The 20,117-nt window shown below is 39.1% G+C and overlaps 1 protein-coding gene across 1 annotated transcript in view; it reads left to right on the forward strand.

Annotated features, from left to right (window-relative positions):
* The window catches only part of ABCB5 (ATP binding cassette subfamily B member 5), a 104,414-nt gene extending 85,429 nt beyond the window's left edge, over positions 1–18,985 (forward strand). The window contains exons 23-27 of the mRNA XM_003407086.2: positions 6,138–6,294; positions 9,441–9,638; positions 12,007–12,213; positions 17,066–17,212; positions 18,672–18,985. Coding sequence (XP_003407134.2) covers positions 6,138–6,294; positions 9,441–9,638; positions 12,007–12,213; positions 17,066–17,212; positions 18,672–18,869 — 907 coding nt within the window. The 3' untranslated portion in view covers positions 18,870–18,985. The remainder of the gene's footprint in view (positions 1–6,137; positions 6,295–9,440; positions 9,639–12,006; positions 12,214–17,065; positions 17,213–18,671) is intronic.
* Positions 18,986–20,117: the final 1,132 nt, after the last annotated feature.

Consider the following 20,117-nt stretch of genomic DNA (forward strand, 5'->3'; position numbering starts at 1 on the left):
AGTCCCTCCTGATAACATGTCCAAAGTATGTCAGACAAAGTGCTCCAAGGAGCACCCCGACTATACTTCTTCCAAGACAGACTTATTAGTTTTCTGGCAGTCCGTCGTATATTCAATATTCTTCGCCAACACCATAATTCAAAGGCATCAGTTCTTCTTTGGTCTTCCTTATTCATCATCCGGCTTTCCCGTGTATATGAGGCGATTGAAAATACCATGGCTTGGGTCAGGTGCACCTTAGTCCTCAGAGTGACATCTTTGCTTTTGAACACTTTAAAGAGGTATTTTGCAGCAGATTTGTTCAATGCAAGATGTTGTTTGATTTCTGGACTGTTGCTTCGCTGTGTATCGATTGTGGGTCCAAGTAAAATGAAATCTTTTGGTGTTTTTTTTTGTTTGTTTGTTTTTGTGACCTAAAACGAAACCAAACCCATTATCATCGAGTCAATTCCGATTCACAGTGGCCCTATAAGACAGAGTAGAACTACCCCATAGGGTTTTCAGGGAGCAGCTGGTGGATTCGAACCGCCGACCTTTTAGTTAGCAGCCCAGCTCTTAACCACTGTGCCACCAGAGCTGCGTTTGTGGCCTAAAAACCCCATTGCCGTCCAGCCGATTTCAACTCATAGTGACCCTATAGGACAGAGTAGAACTGCCAGATAGAGTTTCCACAGAGCAGCTGGTAGATTCAAACTGCTGACCTTTTGGTTAGCAGCCAAGCTCTTAACCACTGTACCAACAGGGCTCCGTTTGTGGCCTAGTCCTTCTAAAATCTAAATATAGTTCTTGACAGGAAATAGTGTTAGATTTTCAATATTAAAAATGATAATTGGCCGAAAGAAAAACATAGACAGATTTTCAGTTAATACCAGTGGTTGCCTGATACTTTGAAATAATAAAGGATGGAAAGAGCTGAAGTAGGCCTCCACCACCACATTTGCTCTAGTAGGCTGGGCAGCCATGGATGATCTGTGAGTGTCATCATTATAATTAGGAAAACAGCACTCTTAGTCAAAACAAGAAAAACAGGAGCGATTCTTTTACCTTTCACTGCCATGACAGCCACCAAGCTCCTGCCTGGCTCCTCCCCAGAGACTATCGGGGAGAGGGGAAGACAGATAAGAAGAGGAGGTAGAGGGATCAGCCACCGGAGGGATCTAAAAGAAATAAGTCAAAGAAGAGTTCATTGATATCTAGGGCCCTCCGAAGATTCTAAAATGGGAAAGAAAGTGGTAACAAGCCCTGACGGGTGGGAAGAGACAGTCCAAGCCAGCCTTCCACTGGAAGGAACACTGTGTAGGAAAAACATAATGAGCAAGGAAGTTCACATTCCTACCCTGCAGCTCCACAGCTTCATAGCTTTGTGCCCCAGGGCAAATTGCTAAATTTCTCCACATTTGTTAAGAAGTGGTAATACTTATTGCCCTATTCATTGCCTGGGAGTCCCTGGGTGGTGAAAACAGCTCATGAACTCAGTTGCTAACTGAAAGGTGAGCGGTTCGAGCCCTCTCAAAGGAGCCTCAGAAGAAAGGCCTGACAATCTATTTCCAAAAAATCAGTCACTGAAAACTCTATGGAACATATTTCCACTCTGACACACATGGGGTCACCATGAGCCAGAACTCGATGGCAACTGGTTTGCCCGTGTCTGTCAGTGGAGATCTGTGTGTTGCTAAAATGCCGAACAGGTTTCAATGGAGCTTCCAGATGATGACCGACTAGGAAGAAAGCACTGATGAGTTACTTCCAAAAAATCAGCCAATAAAAACCCTATGAATCACAATGGTCCAATCCACTGGGCATATGGCTGCCATGAGTCAGGGGCCAACTCGAGGGCAGCCAACAACAACTCATCTCCCGGGAGGTGATCAAACGGTATCTTGGGCATAAAAACACTCTGTACAATTCAAGGTACCATCTAAACATAAGTCGTTGTTACTGTTGGGGAGAGGATTTAGGGTGGGAAGAAGAGAGTCTTTTGGTGGTAGATAGGTGATACAGAAAAAGAGGATGATCATGGAAATAATTCTAATGGCCACCTCTTTGAGAAGAAACACTCTGCCATCTAGCCAAGGAAATGAAACTTACAGAACAGGGACTTTGAAAGTTGTGATTGGATCTATATCAAATGTGCTAATCTATATCCATGGGAGTGTAAAAGTTTATTTTTCTTACAGAAAGTGTCCCATTAACCTTCACTTGTATGAAAGGAATAATAATAACTGATATTCGCAGAGCACTTACGTGTCAGATACTGTACTTTACATTATTTACTCATTTAATTCTCACAATAACCCTATAAGACATAGATACTCTTGTTACCTCCTGCTTGCTAGTGAGGAAACAGCACAGAGAAGTTAAGTAACATGCCCAAGGTCACACAGCTCATAAATAAATGATGGGGTTTGGATACCATCCCAATGTTCTGGCTTCAGAGCCTTAGCTCTATACTTCCTCCTCCTGTTAGGGCGAATTGCCAAAGGTCTACAAAGTGGATATAGAAACAGGGCTCAGGGAAGGCTGTTAGATATGAACCAGTAAATACGCACAGTATTCCTGCTTTGGTCAATTTCAGTTAAAACTAAGACTCATCTCTCTCCCTTTGGGTGGTGGTCCTAGCCAAAGGATTTTTTTTTTAATTCCTATTTTATATCAGCAGCAATGATGGGTGAAGGGATTTCCCTATTGCACAGAGAGGCTAGAAAAGATCAATGTGATGAGGGTACAGTGACAATTGCCCCGCTAACCCAGGAACAGCATGGAACTAGGGAAGGAGAGGCCCAGCATCTGAAAACGCAGAGTTGCCCCTTTCCAGACCTGCTCTGGCTCAATATCACAGCTGATCCAAAGATTTTTACTACAAAGTCAGCACCCCATAAGGATAAACTATAGATAAGATGTCTCCTGCCATGGACAATTTAAGCTTATGAGAGTTATAGGAGTTAAATTTCAGGTTTACTTAATTCCTGTTTTACAAATGTGTTTTGAAGAGTTTGTTTCAACATGAAAATCATTTCTGAACTAGGGAATATTTTTTGTTATCTTATGTATTCTTATTTTTATTTTATTTTATTTTATTTTATTATGTATAGAAGTGAGAGGCTATGTAAGCAATTATTATAGATTAATACTTTGATAAACGTGTTACTAGTAATTTTAAAACATTTGTGTTTGTAGCAAATTGTTCCTCTTTACATATCCCAATGTGTGAAATGCCCCAAGACCAACAGTGGCATGGGAAACTGGCCTGAACATTTCTCTAGGGTACGTTCTCTGACCAAATGCCTCCAGAAGTTTAAACCAGATTGGAAGGATGTGGTTTCATTCTGTCATGGAGTTACAGCACTGGTTGCTGTATACTACAGACTTGTTGACTGGAAGTGAACTGCAGTTTAATGTGTTTAAGCTAACTGGCCAGTCTAGGTTAGGACAGATTCTGTACCAAACCAGTCTTCCGGGTAGGCCTTGGCTTTATACAGAGCCCATCCTGGGAAAAAACATAAAGGAGACTAGTGTCTGGGACTCAACCCCCAGATAGGCCACCATCACAAATTTTATGTACCCCTCAAGTTCCTCAGTATAACCCCATCAGCCTCCATTCCACTTACCCTTCCCTCAGCACACACAGCAAAGACAACATCAGGGCCTTTAGCTAATACTCTCCCTTCTTTACTGAAAATTTTCTTCTTGCTCTACTGTCCATTCTTCAAATCATTTACCTTCCACAGACACAAGTTCTACGTGGGAGACCCTTCTCCCCTTCTTGGTGACAATTCCATTTTAAGAGACACTTAACAAATGCCACAGCCCCTGGACATTTATGTTTAATGCTTCAAATGACTTTAATGGTGGAAACCTCAGGATGGGTAGATATTTTGGCACATCTCAAATCATAAAAGGAAACTATCTTCTTAGGTGAATTCTGAGAAGCCTTTACCCCTGTAGGACTAGAATCCAGGTCTCCTAACTCATCATCCAGTAATCTTCCTCCCTCAGCTGCTAACTGTTACTTGGATCAGTCCAATCCAGTCTGATCTTTCCTTGCATGAAAAACAACAACAGCAACAAAAACAAAACACCCTGATTATGTTACCTAAACTCAACAACCACTTTTGATGTTTACAGCTGGATATTGTTTTGAATGGCATTTTGAGCTCTAATTCATTTCTGTAAATATTAGTACTAATGGAACCATTCCCAAAGCCAACTCTTTAGACAGGAATTGGACTGGACTGTAAGACAGAAAATGATACTGGTGAGGAGTGAGCTTTTTGGCTCAAATAGACACAAGAGACTATGCAGGCAGCTCCTGTCTGGAGGCGAGATGAGAAGGCAGAGGGGGACAGGAGCTGGCTGAATGGACACGGGGAATACAGGGTGGAGAGAAGGAGTGTGTTGTCTCATTAGGGGAAGAGCAACTAGGAGTCCATAGCAAGGTGTATATAAGTTTTTGTATGAGAGAGTGACTTGATTTGCAAACTTGAACTTAAAGCACAATAAAATATATATATGTATATTAGTATTGACAATGTCTTGACATCAGAGGGCTAGTTGCTATAATAATATTAACATTAGACATCTCAATAAACTGATCATTTTTATATTTTATACTATTTGACCTTTGTAAAGCCAACAAGATTCAGGATTTGAGGTCTAAGCCACTGTAGAGATTACATCAGCACCCACCCCTTGGTAGGTTGCGTTGCGGGAGAAATTCACAAGGAGCCCAGATATGTTTGCCTTATCCAGCACAGCACAGGAGCAACTGGGCTCTGTGGTGTCCTTTTATTGCCTAATGTTTAAATACTCCCAGTGAAATTTATCTGGTTTTAAGTGAATTGTACTTTTAGCTCTGCTATTGAGATGCAGTGTTTTTCACCCCAGTGAAGTGTTTTCATGTCAAAAATGAAATAGGAAAATATTTAACCATGGTCCATGTGATAGGCCTCATTTCTATAACTCTTCTGGGTGCTTGAAACTGAGATTTTAATCTAGAGCAAACCTAAAATATCAAAATTCTTTTTCCAGTCTTAACTAAGACTTATTTCAGCTAGATTTTGTTTTGGGGACATTAAGAGACTACAACCCCCAGCTTTGCTCTCTTTATTGCGTAGCACAATCGGCAGATAACCAATCATCTAGCTTCAATTATCTGTTGTAACTACATTATATGCAAAAAATACCTACATCATATCTACTGTGTAAATTCAGATCTCACTACTGGAAGCTCATTCTTCCCATTGTCAGTTGCATTCTCTGTCAGATCTCTAAGTAAGCAAGCCTTGTATCAAGGTGACTAAAAAAAAGCCTTATATTCACTAGTTGAGGCCTTTGATCTGTGTCTGTAATTGGAAGAGAAATGTTTAAGATGACCCAAGCCTCAAAGATTATATTGGTATACAGAGTAAGGGATGATTGCTATGTGATTGGAAATTTTAAAAGATACCATTGTTGGACTTCCAGTATTAATGGGCCAAAAGATTATATCCCATGTTGTAGAGAAGAACTTGAACACTGTTTCAAGTTAAAACAGAGAGGTTTATTAAGGGTTTAAAACTATTGCAATTGGGGAACTAGGTAGCCCACTGAAAATGGAGCCAGATAGTCCCAGGGCAGTTTTGTTATACAAGTATCCTTATGCAGTAAAAAGAGGAACCAAACCATAGGGAGGACAATTACAGGAAAATCAATGAATATTGTAATAACCACACTCTGATTGGTTACTGATTGTTAATAGCATAGTTAATGATTACAGAGAGTTTGACAGGATACTTACGTGTATTTTCTTTTTCTCTCTTGCAAAAATACCTTGTTGGCAACAGCAGCCAGACAGCACTCTTCCTGAATAGGTGCATTTTGAGGGATGCAGACAGTCACTTGGTCAAGACCCCTTGAGGCATATGGTTTCACATCCTGGTTTTAACCACTGAGGAAAAACATGTTTTTCTCAAAAACATAGCTGTTAGTCTAGAAATCCAGATTAAAATTAGGCGGCATGGTCAGCACATTAGGCCTCTGTCTCACTGACGGCACTGAAAGTTGTCTTTTCCTGAGACACCTGTACCCACTTTTACTTTTAGAGGCCCACTGTTTTAGAGTAAACCTAACTAAGATTAAAATGCTTTATCTTTTGATAGAATTTTTACTGCAGTGGCATATGGAGCCATGGCCATTGGAGAAACACTTGTTTGGGCACCTCAGTATTCCAAAGCCAAATCTGGGGCTGCACATCTGTTTGATATATTGGAGAAGAAGCCAACCATAGATAGCCACAGTCAAAATGGGAAAAAACCAGTAAGCACAACTACGGTTTTGAATGTCTACTTATTATAAATTGTACATATACATGCTTTCTAAATAGAAACTTCAATGAAGATATTATTTAATAACTTTGCAAAAGACAGTATTATAATAACATAAAGAATTAATTACATAAAATAATTGTTATGGCTACAAATGGAAAAAGGGAGCCTTTTCTGAACCAAATGTTCACCTGCACTGAAATATACAAATATTTATATTAAAAAAAATACATGCTGTTAGTTTATTTGTTGATGTCATGAAAATGTCCTGATTTCTATATTGCATTTTATTTAAGCAGCAACAGTTTTAGCCTTGGATGAAGATTTGCATTAGGGTATTTGTATTTATTCACTGATAATACATGAATGGGAAACCCTGGTGCTGTAGTGGTTAAATGCTACAGCTGCTAACCAAAAGGTCAGCAGTTTGAATCCACCAGGCACTCCTTGGAAACTCTATGGGGCAGTTCTACTCTGTCCTATAGGGTCGCTATGAGTTGGAATCGACTCGACGGCAGTAGGTAGTAGTAGTAGAAATATATGCATGTAAGAATGTCCTGCTACTTCAGACACCATTTTTCATGGGAAATATATCTACAACCAGAAGAAAAACAAGGGAAATATGTTTATTAAATTGACCCCTCACACACACACACACACACACACACAAATTTAGCTACAAACTATAAGAGCAAATATTTAAAAGGAAATAATGGAGAGATTGTATAATACCAAAACAAGCCTCTTATACTTTAAATACACATTACATTTTAAGACCTTTCTAGATATTTTAAATTTAAAAGTAAGAACAGCCATTAGGTCTATCTACACTTAAAAGAAATTTTCATTTAAAATCATTTTCCTCTAGAACGTCAATGTTAGAATTGTATGTCTGGCAGTTTAAAACAATACATTATCACTAGAGCTACGTACTTGTTAAAAGGAATGCCAATTGTCAGTGTCAGAAATAAAAAGATCTTGACATTCCCAAAATAGAATGCTCTAAATACACAGCAGAGTCAAAACAAGATTTCATACTTGTCTTTTGGAATGTAAAGGAGGTAAGAAGCGATTTATTTATGTGAAATCTTATGATTTAGGTGTATAATAGTATTCCTACTCTTATTTCTTTCTAAACATTGTAACAGAGGAATTGAATGTCTCATGGACATATGTCCTTATAGAACTATATATAATCATAGAATATGGAAATGTTTCTTATAAAGACTATAAAATTAACTTATTTAATATGAAAATGCTTCTAAATATCATGCTCTGTGATTTTAAAAATCCAGGACTCTGGTAAACCAAAATTGGTAAATACTCCTAATTGTTGAAGCTAGGTGATAGGCGCATGGCAGTCCATTACATTATTCTCTCTACTTTTATACATGTTTGAAATTATCCATAATGTTAAAAATAGTAAGAATAAATCTAAAAATGTATTAAAGTCTAAAAGTGTCCTAGAATATCTCCCTGCGGGTTGCCAGAAAAAAACAGTGCATACACAGAAAGAACTGCGTTCTCCACTTTCTCGTGATACTCTGTTTTTTTTAATTTTTTTTAAACCTTTTTTGCACAAATAGTACTCATAGAGGGGAAAATACAAATCACTGGATAAGATAAAAGAATAAAACTTTTCTATTATTATAGTTAACATTTTGGCATATATTCTTCCAGAATTTTTTTTAATTTCAGAACTCTTAACCACACCTTCACATTTCATTTCTTTATTAACAGACTAATATTTCTTTATTAACAGACTAATATCATCATCAAACTTTTTTTTGTTTTGTTCTTTTTTTTTTTTTTTTTTGGTGTTTCTCCTCTCCACCTGCCCCTGCCTCCTGCCTATATATTGGGCTCAGGATAAGCTGAAAACAGCTGGAAGGAATACATTTGAAAGCCCAACCACCACTACCATCACAAACACACAAGAAAGATCCATTTATACCTTCTTAGTTTGTGTTTAATCTAACAACAAAAATACTGTTAAGTGCTTGACTACTAGCCAAGAGGTTGACGGTTCACACCCACCCAGAGGTGCCTCGGGAGACAAGGCCTGGCAATCTGCTTCTGAAAGGTCTTGAAAACCCTATGGAGTAGTTCTGCTCTGCACAGATAGGGTCCCTATGGGTCAGAATTACCTAGATGACAACTAACAACAACAACAAAAAGAAATTCATAATACTTAAAAAGCAGTTGATTGGGGGCAAGTATGAAATTCAAAAAAACCTAGAATCTTATTTAACAAATACAAAAAGGAGAAGATTAATCATCATTTAGTGATAGCTCTGAAAAAAATCTTTTCAAAACATCCCTGGTGTATGTAAATATTGGCTTACAAATCACCAGCCACTAAAGAGATTGAAACAGAGAATGAAAACTAAAATTATAGGCAAGTGGCAGTACCAAATAATGATCAATTGAAAATGAAGATAAATCAGATTCCAAAGATAATGTATATTAACTATAAAACATGGTGTAATTTACAAAAGAATTATTTATACATATAGTTTATGAGGACCCCATCTATTCTGAATTAAGCAATAAAGTTCTATAAAGCACAAATCAAATAATTAAAGATATATTTATTCAGAGCTGCTGGTCAGACAGCTCAGCCACAGAACAGACTGTGTCTGGGTACTGAAGAAACCTGTGAGCGAAGCCAGTGGAACCCAGTACTTTGCAGGGACTTAAAATCCAGTAGTGAAGATAACAAAAATGATATTTTATATTTTTATTATTTATATTTTTATTTGTATATGTAATAATTGGAAACCCTGGTGGCGTAGTGGTTAAGTACTACAGCTGCTAACCAAGAGGTTGGCAGTTCGAATCCGCCAGGCGCTCCTTGGAAATTCTATGGGGCAGTTCTATTCTGTCCTATAGGGTCGCTATGAGTCGGGATCGACTCGATGGCAGTGGGTTTATGTAATAATAAATTAAATACCAACAAAAGTGACAGAAACTAAATGATACACAGTAAGCAGCTCTACAGAGATGAATGTGATAATTAAAATTTAAATGGTTGTAGACAACATGCCCAGTTTTCAGAAAACGTTCAGCCAATGAGCTACAGTGTGCTACAACCTTTCTTATGTCACCCTGCTAAATGCTGTCAACTTCCTTTCACAGGACACATGTGAAGGGAATTTAGAGTTTCGAGAAGTCTCTTTCTTCTATCCATGTCGCCCAGATGTCCTCATCCTTCGGAGCTTATGCCTCAGTATCGAGAAAGGGAAGACAGTAGCATTCATTGGGAGCAGTGGCTGTGGAAAAAGCACTTGTGTTCAGCTTCTGCAGAGGTTCTATGACCCCCTGGAAGGGCAAGTGGTAAGACTGAATTTAAATCCTGCCATTAGCTGTACCATTCTTAAACATTCACGTGGGTTCAAGCGTCCTTACCAGTTTGGTTGGGACAAACAGTGCAGAAATTTAAAAAAGAAAATTCTCTATGCCAGTCCTTAACTAAGAGGACAAGCAAACAAATAAACAGCAAATAAATAAATAACAAGACTTTCAGTGGAAATACAAAAGTCCAAAGATTTTCAACTATGATGGCAGTAGAAATTTTTATTTTTTAAGCCATGGAATTTGTTTAGATTCTGGGTGTTGGGAGACAGGTGTAATGTCCACTTTATAGTTCTTTCTTTATTCTCTTCCGATTTAAGACAAAGATAATAGTTTCATCCATCTCCTTAGTTCAGGCCTCTTGCTGTTCCCACTGGCCATACCACCACCACCACCACCACCAGCCCCTCCACACCTATCAAAACCTTATGCATCATTACGGCTTATTTGAAACAGCTAAATTGTGCCTCCAAATCTCAAAAAAGATGCAATCTTTCCTTCCTTTGAATCCCAAGAATTCTTTTTCTTACCAGCACTTATTTCCCCTATTCTGTATTCTGATTTTCTGTTATCCTCTCCCCAACCACCATCACACACTCACACACACCTCCTTGTCCTATCTTGTCTTCCCCACAAAAACTCGCAAACCCCTTAAGGGCAAAGGTGTCATATTAGTCCTCATTCTGCTGCAATTTACAGTCTCTTTCCACATCACAGATTCTCAAAGAATCTTTGCAAAATGGAATGGGCCAAAAAGGCTCCCTTGAACTAGGTAACGTTCCTCTAACCATTTAAACAGATAACAGCATAGGATTCTCCCCTTTTTAAGCCCTCCAATGGTTTCCTGCCTAAGTTAGAACAAACCAGAGTCCGTACAATCAACCAATGTCTTTTATTACCTGACACTTTCTATTCCTGAGTTTATTGAGTTATTTGTTAGTGTGTTTATTGCTTGCCTCTTTCCACTAGAGTATAAGCTTCCAAAAAACAAACAAGCAAACAAACAAAAACAGCTCAGGGGCAGTGTCTGACCTCCTCCAACCTCAAAAGGGGGAAGGAGAATCAAGATCAACAGCCCACGGCTGATTCCCATGAGGCAGAAATCAGATATGCCTCCTCTTTCCGCCATCTTTATCAGCTCTGACACCAGCCATTCCTCACACAACACTCTCTACTTCTCTGCTAGGTTCAGTAGTTCATTATAGTGGCCACACAGAACTCACAGACCATACTCTAAAACAATTATGGGGTTTATTAGGAAAGAAACAGTTACAATTCAGGCTCAAGAACACTCAGGATGCAATTATCCCATCAGGATAGCCTCTTCCCAGATGTGCTCTCAGGCATGCCTCTCCCTGGCCCTCAGTCTCTGCCCAAAGGCACTCAGCTTTCTTTTTCCATTGGGCCAGGAAACCCATTGCACTGACTCTTGCTGCCAGGTTTCTCCTGCTGGTCTCTCCTTCCTTGGTGGTGGTGGGCTCCTCCTCTCTGCTCTGGAATTGGCTCTCTTTTAAGGCAAAACTGACCAATCCCCTTGGTAGGCCACAATTACCCTATCACACAATCACCAGGGTGGGAGTTATAAGACCATGGCTAGAAAGGCCACACAGGGAAGTAATTAATTGCACCACAGGAGGGCACAAGCTTTGTCTTCTTTATCACTATTTTCTCCATGCTGAGGAGCCCTCATCATAGTAGATATGGCTGGCTCATCAAATATAACTGAATGTCGTTATATGCCCATGTGACTAAAGATAGCTACGTGCAGAATGGGGCCCTGGTGGTACAGTGGTTAAGAGCTCGGTTGCTAACCAAAAGGTCAGCAGTTCAAATCCACCAGCTGCTCCTTGGAAACCCTATCTGGCAGTTCTACTCTGTCCTGTAGGGTTGCTATGAGTCTGAATCAACTTGACAGTAATGGTATTTTTTTTTTTAATGTGCAGAATGACATATATCTACATGTGGACTATGTATCAATCTGTATCTTACCGTCTAATATAGATTGGAGTCCTGTTAACAGTGGAGAAGGTGGTTAATCTTTTTCCATCTGACTTTAGAAACAGATCACAAGCCTTACTCCATACTCCAGGCAGGTCTCTAGAATATGTGGTCATGCCTAGAAAAGTCAGGTGAGTTTAAGAGTCAGTATGCTAGTCAGTTTCATGCTGTTTGCTTCTATAAAATAGATGATTTACGAGCCTTCCTTGGGTAACATGACACTGACATGCCTTGAATTCCTAACCTTCTTGTTATGATTTGTGTATGTTTGAATATGAAGTCTTTACAGTAGACTGTAACATGACACAGTTGTCGGATCTATACATACCATTCTTCCTTCTGCTTTTGTCAGCTTTTTGATGATGTGGATGCAAAAGAATTGAATGTACAGTGGCTCCGTTCCCAAACAGCCATCGTTTCCCAGGAGCCGGTGCTCTTCAACTGCAGCATTGCTGAGAACATTGCCTATGGTGATAACAGTCGTGTTGTGTCATTGGACGAGATAAAAGAAGTAGCCAACGCAGCAAATATCCATTCCTTTATTGAAGCTCTCCCTGAGGTGAGAAAATGTCTGAAATGTTGAATTACAAAGCTGTCAAGAGAACCTAAGTAGTTACAGAGCCTCGGTGATTGTTTTTATGTATTCCTTGGGTTGTACAATTTTATTAATTGCCAGCATCTAACTTTAAGAACAAAGTTTAACATTTTTGTGTGATTTTCTTTTCCAACACCAAGACCAAAATCATATTACTGTTCACTGGATTAACATTTACATTTTGATTCTTTACCTTCTCTCCATCTACCCTCTACTCTTGTCCATACCACTGTCATCCTCCTCTGGGCCACTGCAGTAGTCTCTTCATCTGTCTTCCTGCTTCCAGCCTTACTCCTCTATAATTCTTCCTCTTCCCAGCAACCAGAAAGATCCTTGAAAAAAATAAATTAGATCATGTCCCTTCCCTGTTTAAAACTTGGTCTTGAGGATCCTCTGAGAAAACACACCAGGGTGGATTCCCCCAAGTCCCCACAAGTATCACACAGTGACCGCTTTCAGTCAAGCTACACCATGGCTTCTTGACTTGGACTTCGACCACTGGAGCCACCCTGAAACTCCTCCCCTGGGCCAGCAGGGGTTCCCCAGAATACAGGTGATTTAGGATTAAAGTCTTTCTGGTATTCCCTGTAGGACCTACCTGGTTTTTAGACCCAGGTTCATATTGAAGGAGCCATTACCCTGTGAGCATCCCATAAAAAAGGTGATTTCAGGTCACTAATGATGCCAGTGCATTCCAAAAAGTAGAGTCAAATTTCAGTTTAAACAGGGAAGTATAGAACTTCAGTTTAAGTATATCTGACAATGTTTTTAGGTCTCTGTTGGAGCTCCGGTAGCACATTGGTTAAGAGCTACAGCTGCTAAAAGGTTGGCAGTTTAAAATCACCAGCTGCAACTTAGAAACCCTTTGAGGCAGTTCTACGCTGTCTTATAGGGTTGCTATGAGTCAGAATTGAGTCAGTAGCAACGATTTTGGGTTTTTTGGTCGACTAAGGAGTCTTGGTGGCGCATCGGTTAAAGCACTTGGCTGTTAACCAAAAAGCCAGCAGTTAGAACCTACCATAAGCTCCATAGGAGAAAAATGTGGCAGTATGCTTCCTTAAAGATTACAGCCCTGGAAACCTTACAGGGCAGTTCTACTCTGTCCTGTAAAGTCACCGTGAGTAGGAATCGACTCAGTGGCAACAGATTTTTTGTTTTGTTTTGTTTACTGACACACTACTTATATCCACTTTTATAATCTGTTCTGCTTAATCACTGGGAAAAATCCTGAATTTAGGTTTCATCCAATTTGTGAAACTTACATCTTCATGCAATCAGAGAAAGTGAAGAAATGCACAGTGATCTCTAAGCTAGTTTTGGATCTTCTTTGGCTACACCAGAAGAATCCATGTACGATTTAAGTTAGAATGGCAGAAAGGACGACAAGCCCATTATCATCCTCCCCCGACTCCAATTTTTGGTGTAAGATTCAGTCTTCTAATTTGAATGGGTACTTTGCATTGTGTGGAAATAGATGACAGTTCTATCTAATTATCCTGCCCTATGATTCTGAATTTAATAAAATTTATTTTAGGAGGAAGGGGCCGAGCCTGTTGGAACCCTCAGATAAATTGCAGAGGAGATAGATAAAGTTTGTTTTCTTTGTAGAGCATTCACTTCAGAAATTACTAGGCTTTAGTTGTTCAGGAGACTGCAGAAGTTAGTAAGAATCTGAAACTTCCTCTTGAACATAGAGTAATTCAAGCAAATAGAAGAAATGTTGAAGCAAAAGAGCTAAACAGAAGATTTCAAAGGGCAACTAGAGACGAAAAAGTACTATAATGAAATGTGCAAAGATCTAGAGTTAGAAAGCCAAAGGGAAGAATATACTCAGAATTGCTCAAGCTGAAAGAAGTGAAGAAAAAATTCAAGGCTTGAGTTAAAATATTGAAGGATTCTTGGGAAAATACTGAACAACACAGGAAGCATCAAAAGAAGATGGAAGGAATATACAGAGTCACTGTAACAAAAAGAATTGGGCAACATTCAACCATTTCAGCAGGTAGCATATGATCAAAACTAATGGTACTGAAGGAAAAAGTCCAAGCTGCATTGAAGGCACTGGCAAAAAACAAGGCTCTGGGAATTTACAGAATACCAGTTGAGATATTTCAACAAACAGTTGCAATGCTGAAAGTACTCACTCGCCTATGCCAGGAAATTTGGAATATGCCAGCTACCTAGCCACCCAGCTGGAAGAGATCTATATTCGTGCTCATTCCAAAGAAAAGTGATCCAACACAATGCAGAAATTATCAAACAATATCATTAATACCACACACAAGCAAAATTTTGCTGAAGATAACTCAAAAACGGTTGTAGCAGAATATCAACAGGGAACTGCCAAAAATTCAAGCTGAATTCAGAAGAGGACATGGAACAAGGGATATCATCATTGATGTGAGAGGATCTTGGCTGAAAGCAAAGAATACCAGAAAGATGTTTACCTGTGTTTTATTGACTATGCAAAGGTATTCAACTCTGTGAATCATGACAAGTTATGTATAACATTGGGAATAATGGGAATTCCAAAATACTTAATTGTGCTTGTGCAGAACCTGTACATACACCAAGAAGCAGTCATTCGAATAGAAGAAGGGAATACTGCATGGTTTAAAATCAGGAAAGGTGTGCGTCAGGGTTGTATCCGTTCACTATACTTATTCAGTCTGTATGCTGAGCAAGTAATCTGAGAAGCTGGACTATATGAAGAAGAATTCAGCATTGGGACTGGAAGAAGCCTCGTTAACTACCTGTGATATGCAGATGACACAACCTTGCTTGCTGAAAGCATGAGAACTTGAAGCATTTACTGATGAAGATCAAAGACCACAGTCTTCAGTATGGATTACACCTCAACATGAAGAAAGCAAAAATCCCCACAACTAGACCAATAAGCAACATCATGATAAATGGAGAAAAGATTGAAGTTGTCAAGGATTTTATTTTACTTAGATCCACAAACAACGCCCATGGCAGCAGCAGACAAGAAATCAAAAGATGCATTGCATTGGGCAAATCTCCTGCAAAAGACCTCTTTAAAGTGTTCAAAAGCAAAGATGTCACTTTGAGGACTAAGGTGTGCCTGACCCAAGCCATAGTATTTTCAGTCACATCATATGCATGCAAAAACTGGACAATGAATAAGGAAGACAGAAGAAGAATCGATGCCTTTGAATTACGGTGTTGGTGAAGAATATTGAATATACCATGGACTTCCAGAAGAAAGAACAAATCTGTCTTGGAAGAAGTACAGCCAGAAGGCTCCTTAGAAGCAAGGATGATGAGACTTCATCTCACGTACTTTGGACATGTTATCAGGAGGGATCAGTCCCTGGAAAAGGACATCATGCTTGGTAATGCAGAGGATCAGCCAAAAAGAGGAAGACCCTCAACAAGATGGATTGACACAGTGGCTGCAACAATGGGCTCAAACATAGCAATGATTATGAGGATGGCAGGGACAAGGCAGTGCTTTGTTCTGTTGTACATAGTGTTGCTATGAGTTGAAACTGACTCAACGGCACCAAACAACAACAGTAATTCAGGCAATCATAGAGCAAGTAACTTGAAAAGCAAACTTTGAGATTGTGAAGTAGACACATTTGTCATAAGGTTATGTCACAGGTTTTCAGTACCACTCTGCCCAAAGGTACCTCCTGAAGATAGTTAGATATGAAGAGAAAAGCAATTAACTCAGGCTTCCCTGGGGTATTATAACGACCAGCACTATAATCATGTGCTTCGTCTTCTCATGATGCATCTACAGATCCACCTTTAGGAGGCTGTACACTTGGACTTACTTTCTCAGTGGAGCCGATTCATCTACACATTCTTGGCTGGGTACCGATGCAATGTTTTCATCAGACACTGGGAAGGGTTACTAGGAAGCAGTGTGAAACCTTGGAGGAAAGCAGAGCCAATGGGACAATCTAGAGAGCAAGCAGAGGTGTGCATGAACCAACTGAACTGATCAGTCATGATTCATGGGACCACAATGGTGTCAGGATATGTATGAAATTTCCCTTGCTCTTCCATAGAGGAAAACACCAGAGAAGGGGGCATTAGTAAGTCAGGAACCATGGAAACACTGTGGATGCTAAATGTCACCGCTACGGCCTGAAAGGATGACTAGACTGTCTCAAGATGCAGGCCTAACATGCTGAGAACAGCATCCCAGCATCTGAGTAAACTGAAATGTATTCTTGGGCTTTTTTTTTGCAAATAAATGCTCAACGAGAAAGGAGTGTTTTCACACCTAAGTAGAATTGTCTCATTTATTTATTAAAGCATAAATACAAAAAACCATTGGCAAAAATAATTTCAGTATACAAATCCACCTCCACTAAGTTATATTACCTTCTCTCGATCACGGGAATTTAACAAATTTACTGAGGGTCAAAGTGAAGTTACCCAAGGCTTTTCTTGTTGTTTTAAAATACTTTAAATAGTAATTCTGATCTGGAAATAGAAGGTAATGTAACTTAGTGGAGGTGGATTTGTATACTGAAATTATTTTTGCCAATGGTTTTTTGTATTTATGCTTTAATTCGAATAATTTCTTTTAGAAGCCTAATGGCAAAGGTCGCTGCTTGTGATCAAACCAGATATGTAAATAAGATGGTAGTGTTTACTGCTCGTTGAGCATTTATTTGCAAAAAAAAAAAAAAAGCCCAAGAATACATTTCAGCACTTGTTGGGACACAAATTTTCGAGAGTAGCAAAATTTGAAATATTTAGATGGTTCTCGCCCACAGTTGCCATGCTAATTTAAATAACCAAGCCTTGCTTTCTTAATTGCATGTTCCTGTAATAGAAATACAACACACAAGTTGGACTGAAAGGAGCACAGCTTTCTGGCGGCCAGAAACAAAGAATAGCTATTGCTAGGGCTCTTCTTCGAAAACCGAGAATTTTACTGTTGGATGAGGCCACTTCAGCCCTCGATAACGAGAGTGAAAAGGTAACATCCCTCTTGTTTCTTCTCAGAATATAATACTCAATATGAGTGTGCAGTATCATGGACAGACAGGGTCAGTTTAGAGAAAGAAAGGTCTGGAAAGAATGTGGTCACAGGGTCACCAGCATTGTTAGAAGCTAGTGGGGAGGTGGGAGAGAGTTGAGACCTCAGATTCTGGAAGGGTTTTCCTACTTGAATTTGTCTCACTATCAAAAGGGGACAAGTCTTGAAATGTTTCTCCACTGCAAGAAAACGCCCAAGAAAAATCACTTTCCTATTGTATGAATCTTATTCCAAGGATGCCATACAAATTAATAAGGCAACCTACATGTGTTAGAGGGTGGTCTACACTGCAGTGTCAGTACAGGCTAGTTACTCCACCTCATTTAAGCAGGACACAAAGAAGCAAAGTGACAGTACATGTACACTGCAAGCTCATTCAATGTTTAATTTTGGTTTGTCCCCCTCCCCTAGCACTTTCTTGCACATAGTGGGCACTTACTTGTTAAATGAACATTGCTTAGAAGAGTGCTAATCATTAATATTTATTGAGTGCTTATTATGTGCTGTTATCTCAGTCCTCAAAACAACTTGATGAATTAGCTTCTTTTATTATTAGCATACCCATTTTACAGATTAGGACACTAACGTTTAGAAAGCTTAAATAACTTCCTTCAATTTAATAGAGGGTGACCTAAGAGCCTGTGTTGTTTACCCCCATACAACCACTATTTGTAGATGAACATCATTCTTGATTCCCAATGAAAGAGTAGACTATGAAAGCAAGAAATATGACTTTTGGAATCAGACAAATCTGGGCTATAATCTGGATTCATCAGTTACTAGCAGTGTAGCCATGCATATGGCCTGGATTCTTGGAACTTCAGTGTCCTCATCAGAAAAAAGGAAAATACCTTCACCTTACAGAGTTATTCCAAGGATTTAAATGAGATAACCATCCTTGGAACATTTATATATTCAACAAAAACTGGTTTTTACCCTCCATTCAATATCTTCTATCTAGCATTAAAACCTCATTTTTGGCTGGGGTGCTTTTTAAGGCAGTACACTTTACAGCCAACTCCTACCCAAAAAAAAAAGAGAGAAAGAGAGAAAAAGGAAATGAGGTAAATAAATGAGACAATTCTACTTAGGTGTGAAAACACTCCTTTCTGGCTTTGAGTTTGGAACCTGTTAATTACCACTTACTGACATACAAACAACCAATTCATTTTTATTGAGTTGTCACAGAAGCTTTCCCAACTGGAAGTCTTACTTGATGTGTCTCTAATTACTTTTTCCAGATGTCTGTTGAGCAGGGTGAGTATTTCACAAAGTAGGGCACTTTCCTTGGGGATAAGCAACTAAAACAAAGTTATTAGATTACCTTGATTGCTTTGGCTTGCACAAGTTTCTTAGCATCTAAGCAGAGCTAGCGATCACAGGTCTGTCTCTCTTCCAGGTGGTACAGCATGCTCTGGATAAAGCCCGGAGAGGGAGGACGTGTCTAATGGTGGCCCACAGACTCTCCACAGTACAGAATGCAGACTTGATAGTAGTTCTGCACAATGGGAAAATAAAGGAACAGGGAACTCATCAAGAGCTCCTGAGAAATCGAGACATGTACTTCAATTTAGTAAATGCACAGTCAGTACAGTGACACAGTTTGAAAGTTAGCACATATTTTGATCTTTGTGTAATGCAAAGAAAGAGTGCTTAGTAATTATTTGGCCTGCTGTGATCTCTTGTTACTGCGTGTATCAATACCTAGAATCATGCTACTCAAGTACGAACACGTTCTATTTACCTACCATCTTCCCTTCCGATTTTTAAAAGGAAACAACAATTTGTTAAATTCCTGTGATCGAGAGAATGCCTGTATCCCTCGCTTTACAGAAATGTTCTAGCACGTTGTTTGTAAAGCAATTTTCTGCAAAGTGGCCTTGTTTTCCCATCAACATCTGCTAAAAAAATGGGAGTACATTCCCACCAGGAAAAATTATCCAGGTAACTAAGTTGAATGGTTTTAGCAAAGAAAAGGTAAGATACAGTTGGGCTTGCTCCACTGAAGGGAGAACCACTTTGATTTGGAATTTCCAGGATTTTGTAGCATATATTCGTCCCAATACTTTGTACTAGTCTCTTTTCTCCAGACCACAGGAATTTCTCTCATTTCAAAACAGATATCCACTCTTCTCATAACTCTGCTTTATCTCTTTGTTGGGGGATAGGAGGCATTGTGATGTAAAATTTCGGCCAAAATTAGGTAGCTGTCTCCCACTTCACCGGAAGTGAAATGTCTGAATGACCCAATCTTAAGATTCCATTATTCCAGGCTTGGGTTTGACAGAGCAAAGCAGCAGCCTATTTGTACATATAACACGTAAAACAAGAGGTACTTTTATTGTAGGTGAAAAATTAAAAATGCCTTTCTCTATTATTATTCTTCAATCAAATAATTTTGTTCGTACTTCATTTTACACAATATATGGATGTTAAAAGCCCTGTGTAAATAACAATACTGACACACTGAGTCACGTTTTCCACTTGCTTAAATATGTGATTTTATCTGTTGATGTTATCTTTATTCTTAATTGTGTTTTCTTCCATTTACTGTGACACCTACATCCACCCTCTCTAAAGTGCACTCTGCCAATCATCTGAAATGCTGTGGAAAAAAATTGCAAACATTTATATATTATGCCACCTTTTTAATGCAAATTAAAAATAGGATTGGGGGTTGTAACCTGATGAATATTTTTGTTGCCACTTTGCTGTGCATGAATATAGAGCTCCTGGTAGTATCTCTTTCCAAAGTACCGTGGGCAAGAGGAAAAGGGCAGCAGGTTACAGATACCCTTAATATCCTGTGAGCAGGAGAAGAACCTCAGGCTCCAGTTCTCTAATT

Source organism: Loxodonta africana, chromosome 8 (assembly GCF_030014295.1).
Source record: "Loxodonta africana isolate mLoxAfr1 chromosome 8, mLoxAfr1.hap2, whole genome shotgun sequence".
Taxonomy (NCBI): Eukaryota; Metazoa; Chordata; class Mammalia; order Proboscidea; family Elephantidae; genus Loxodonta; species Loxodonta africana.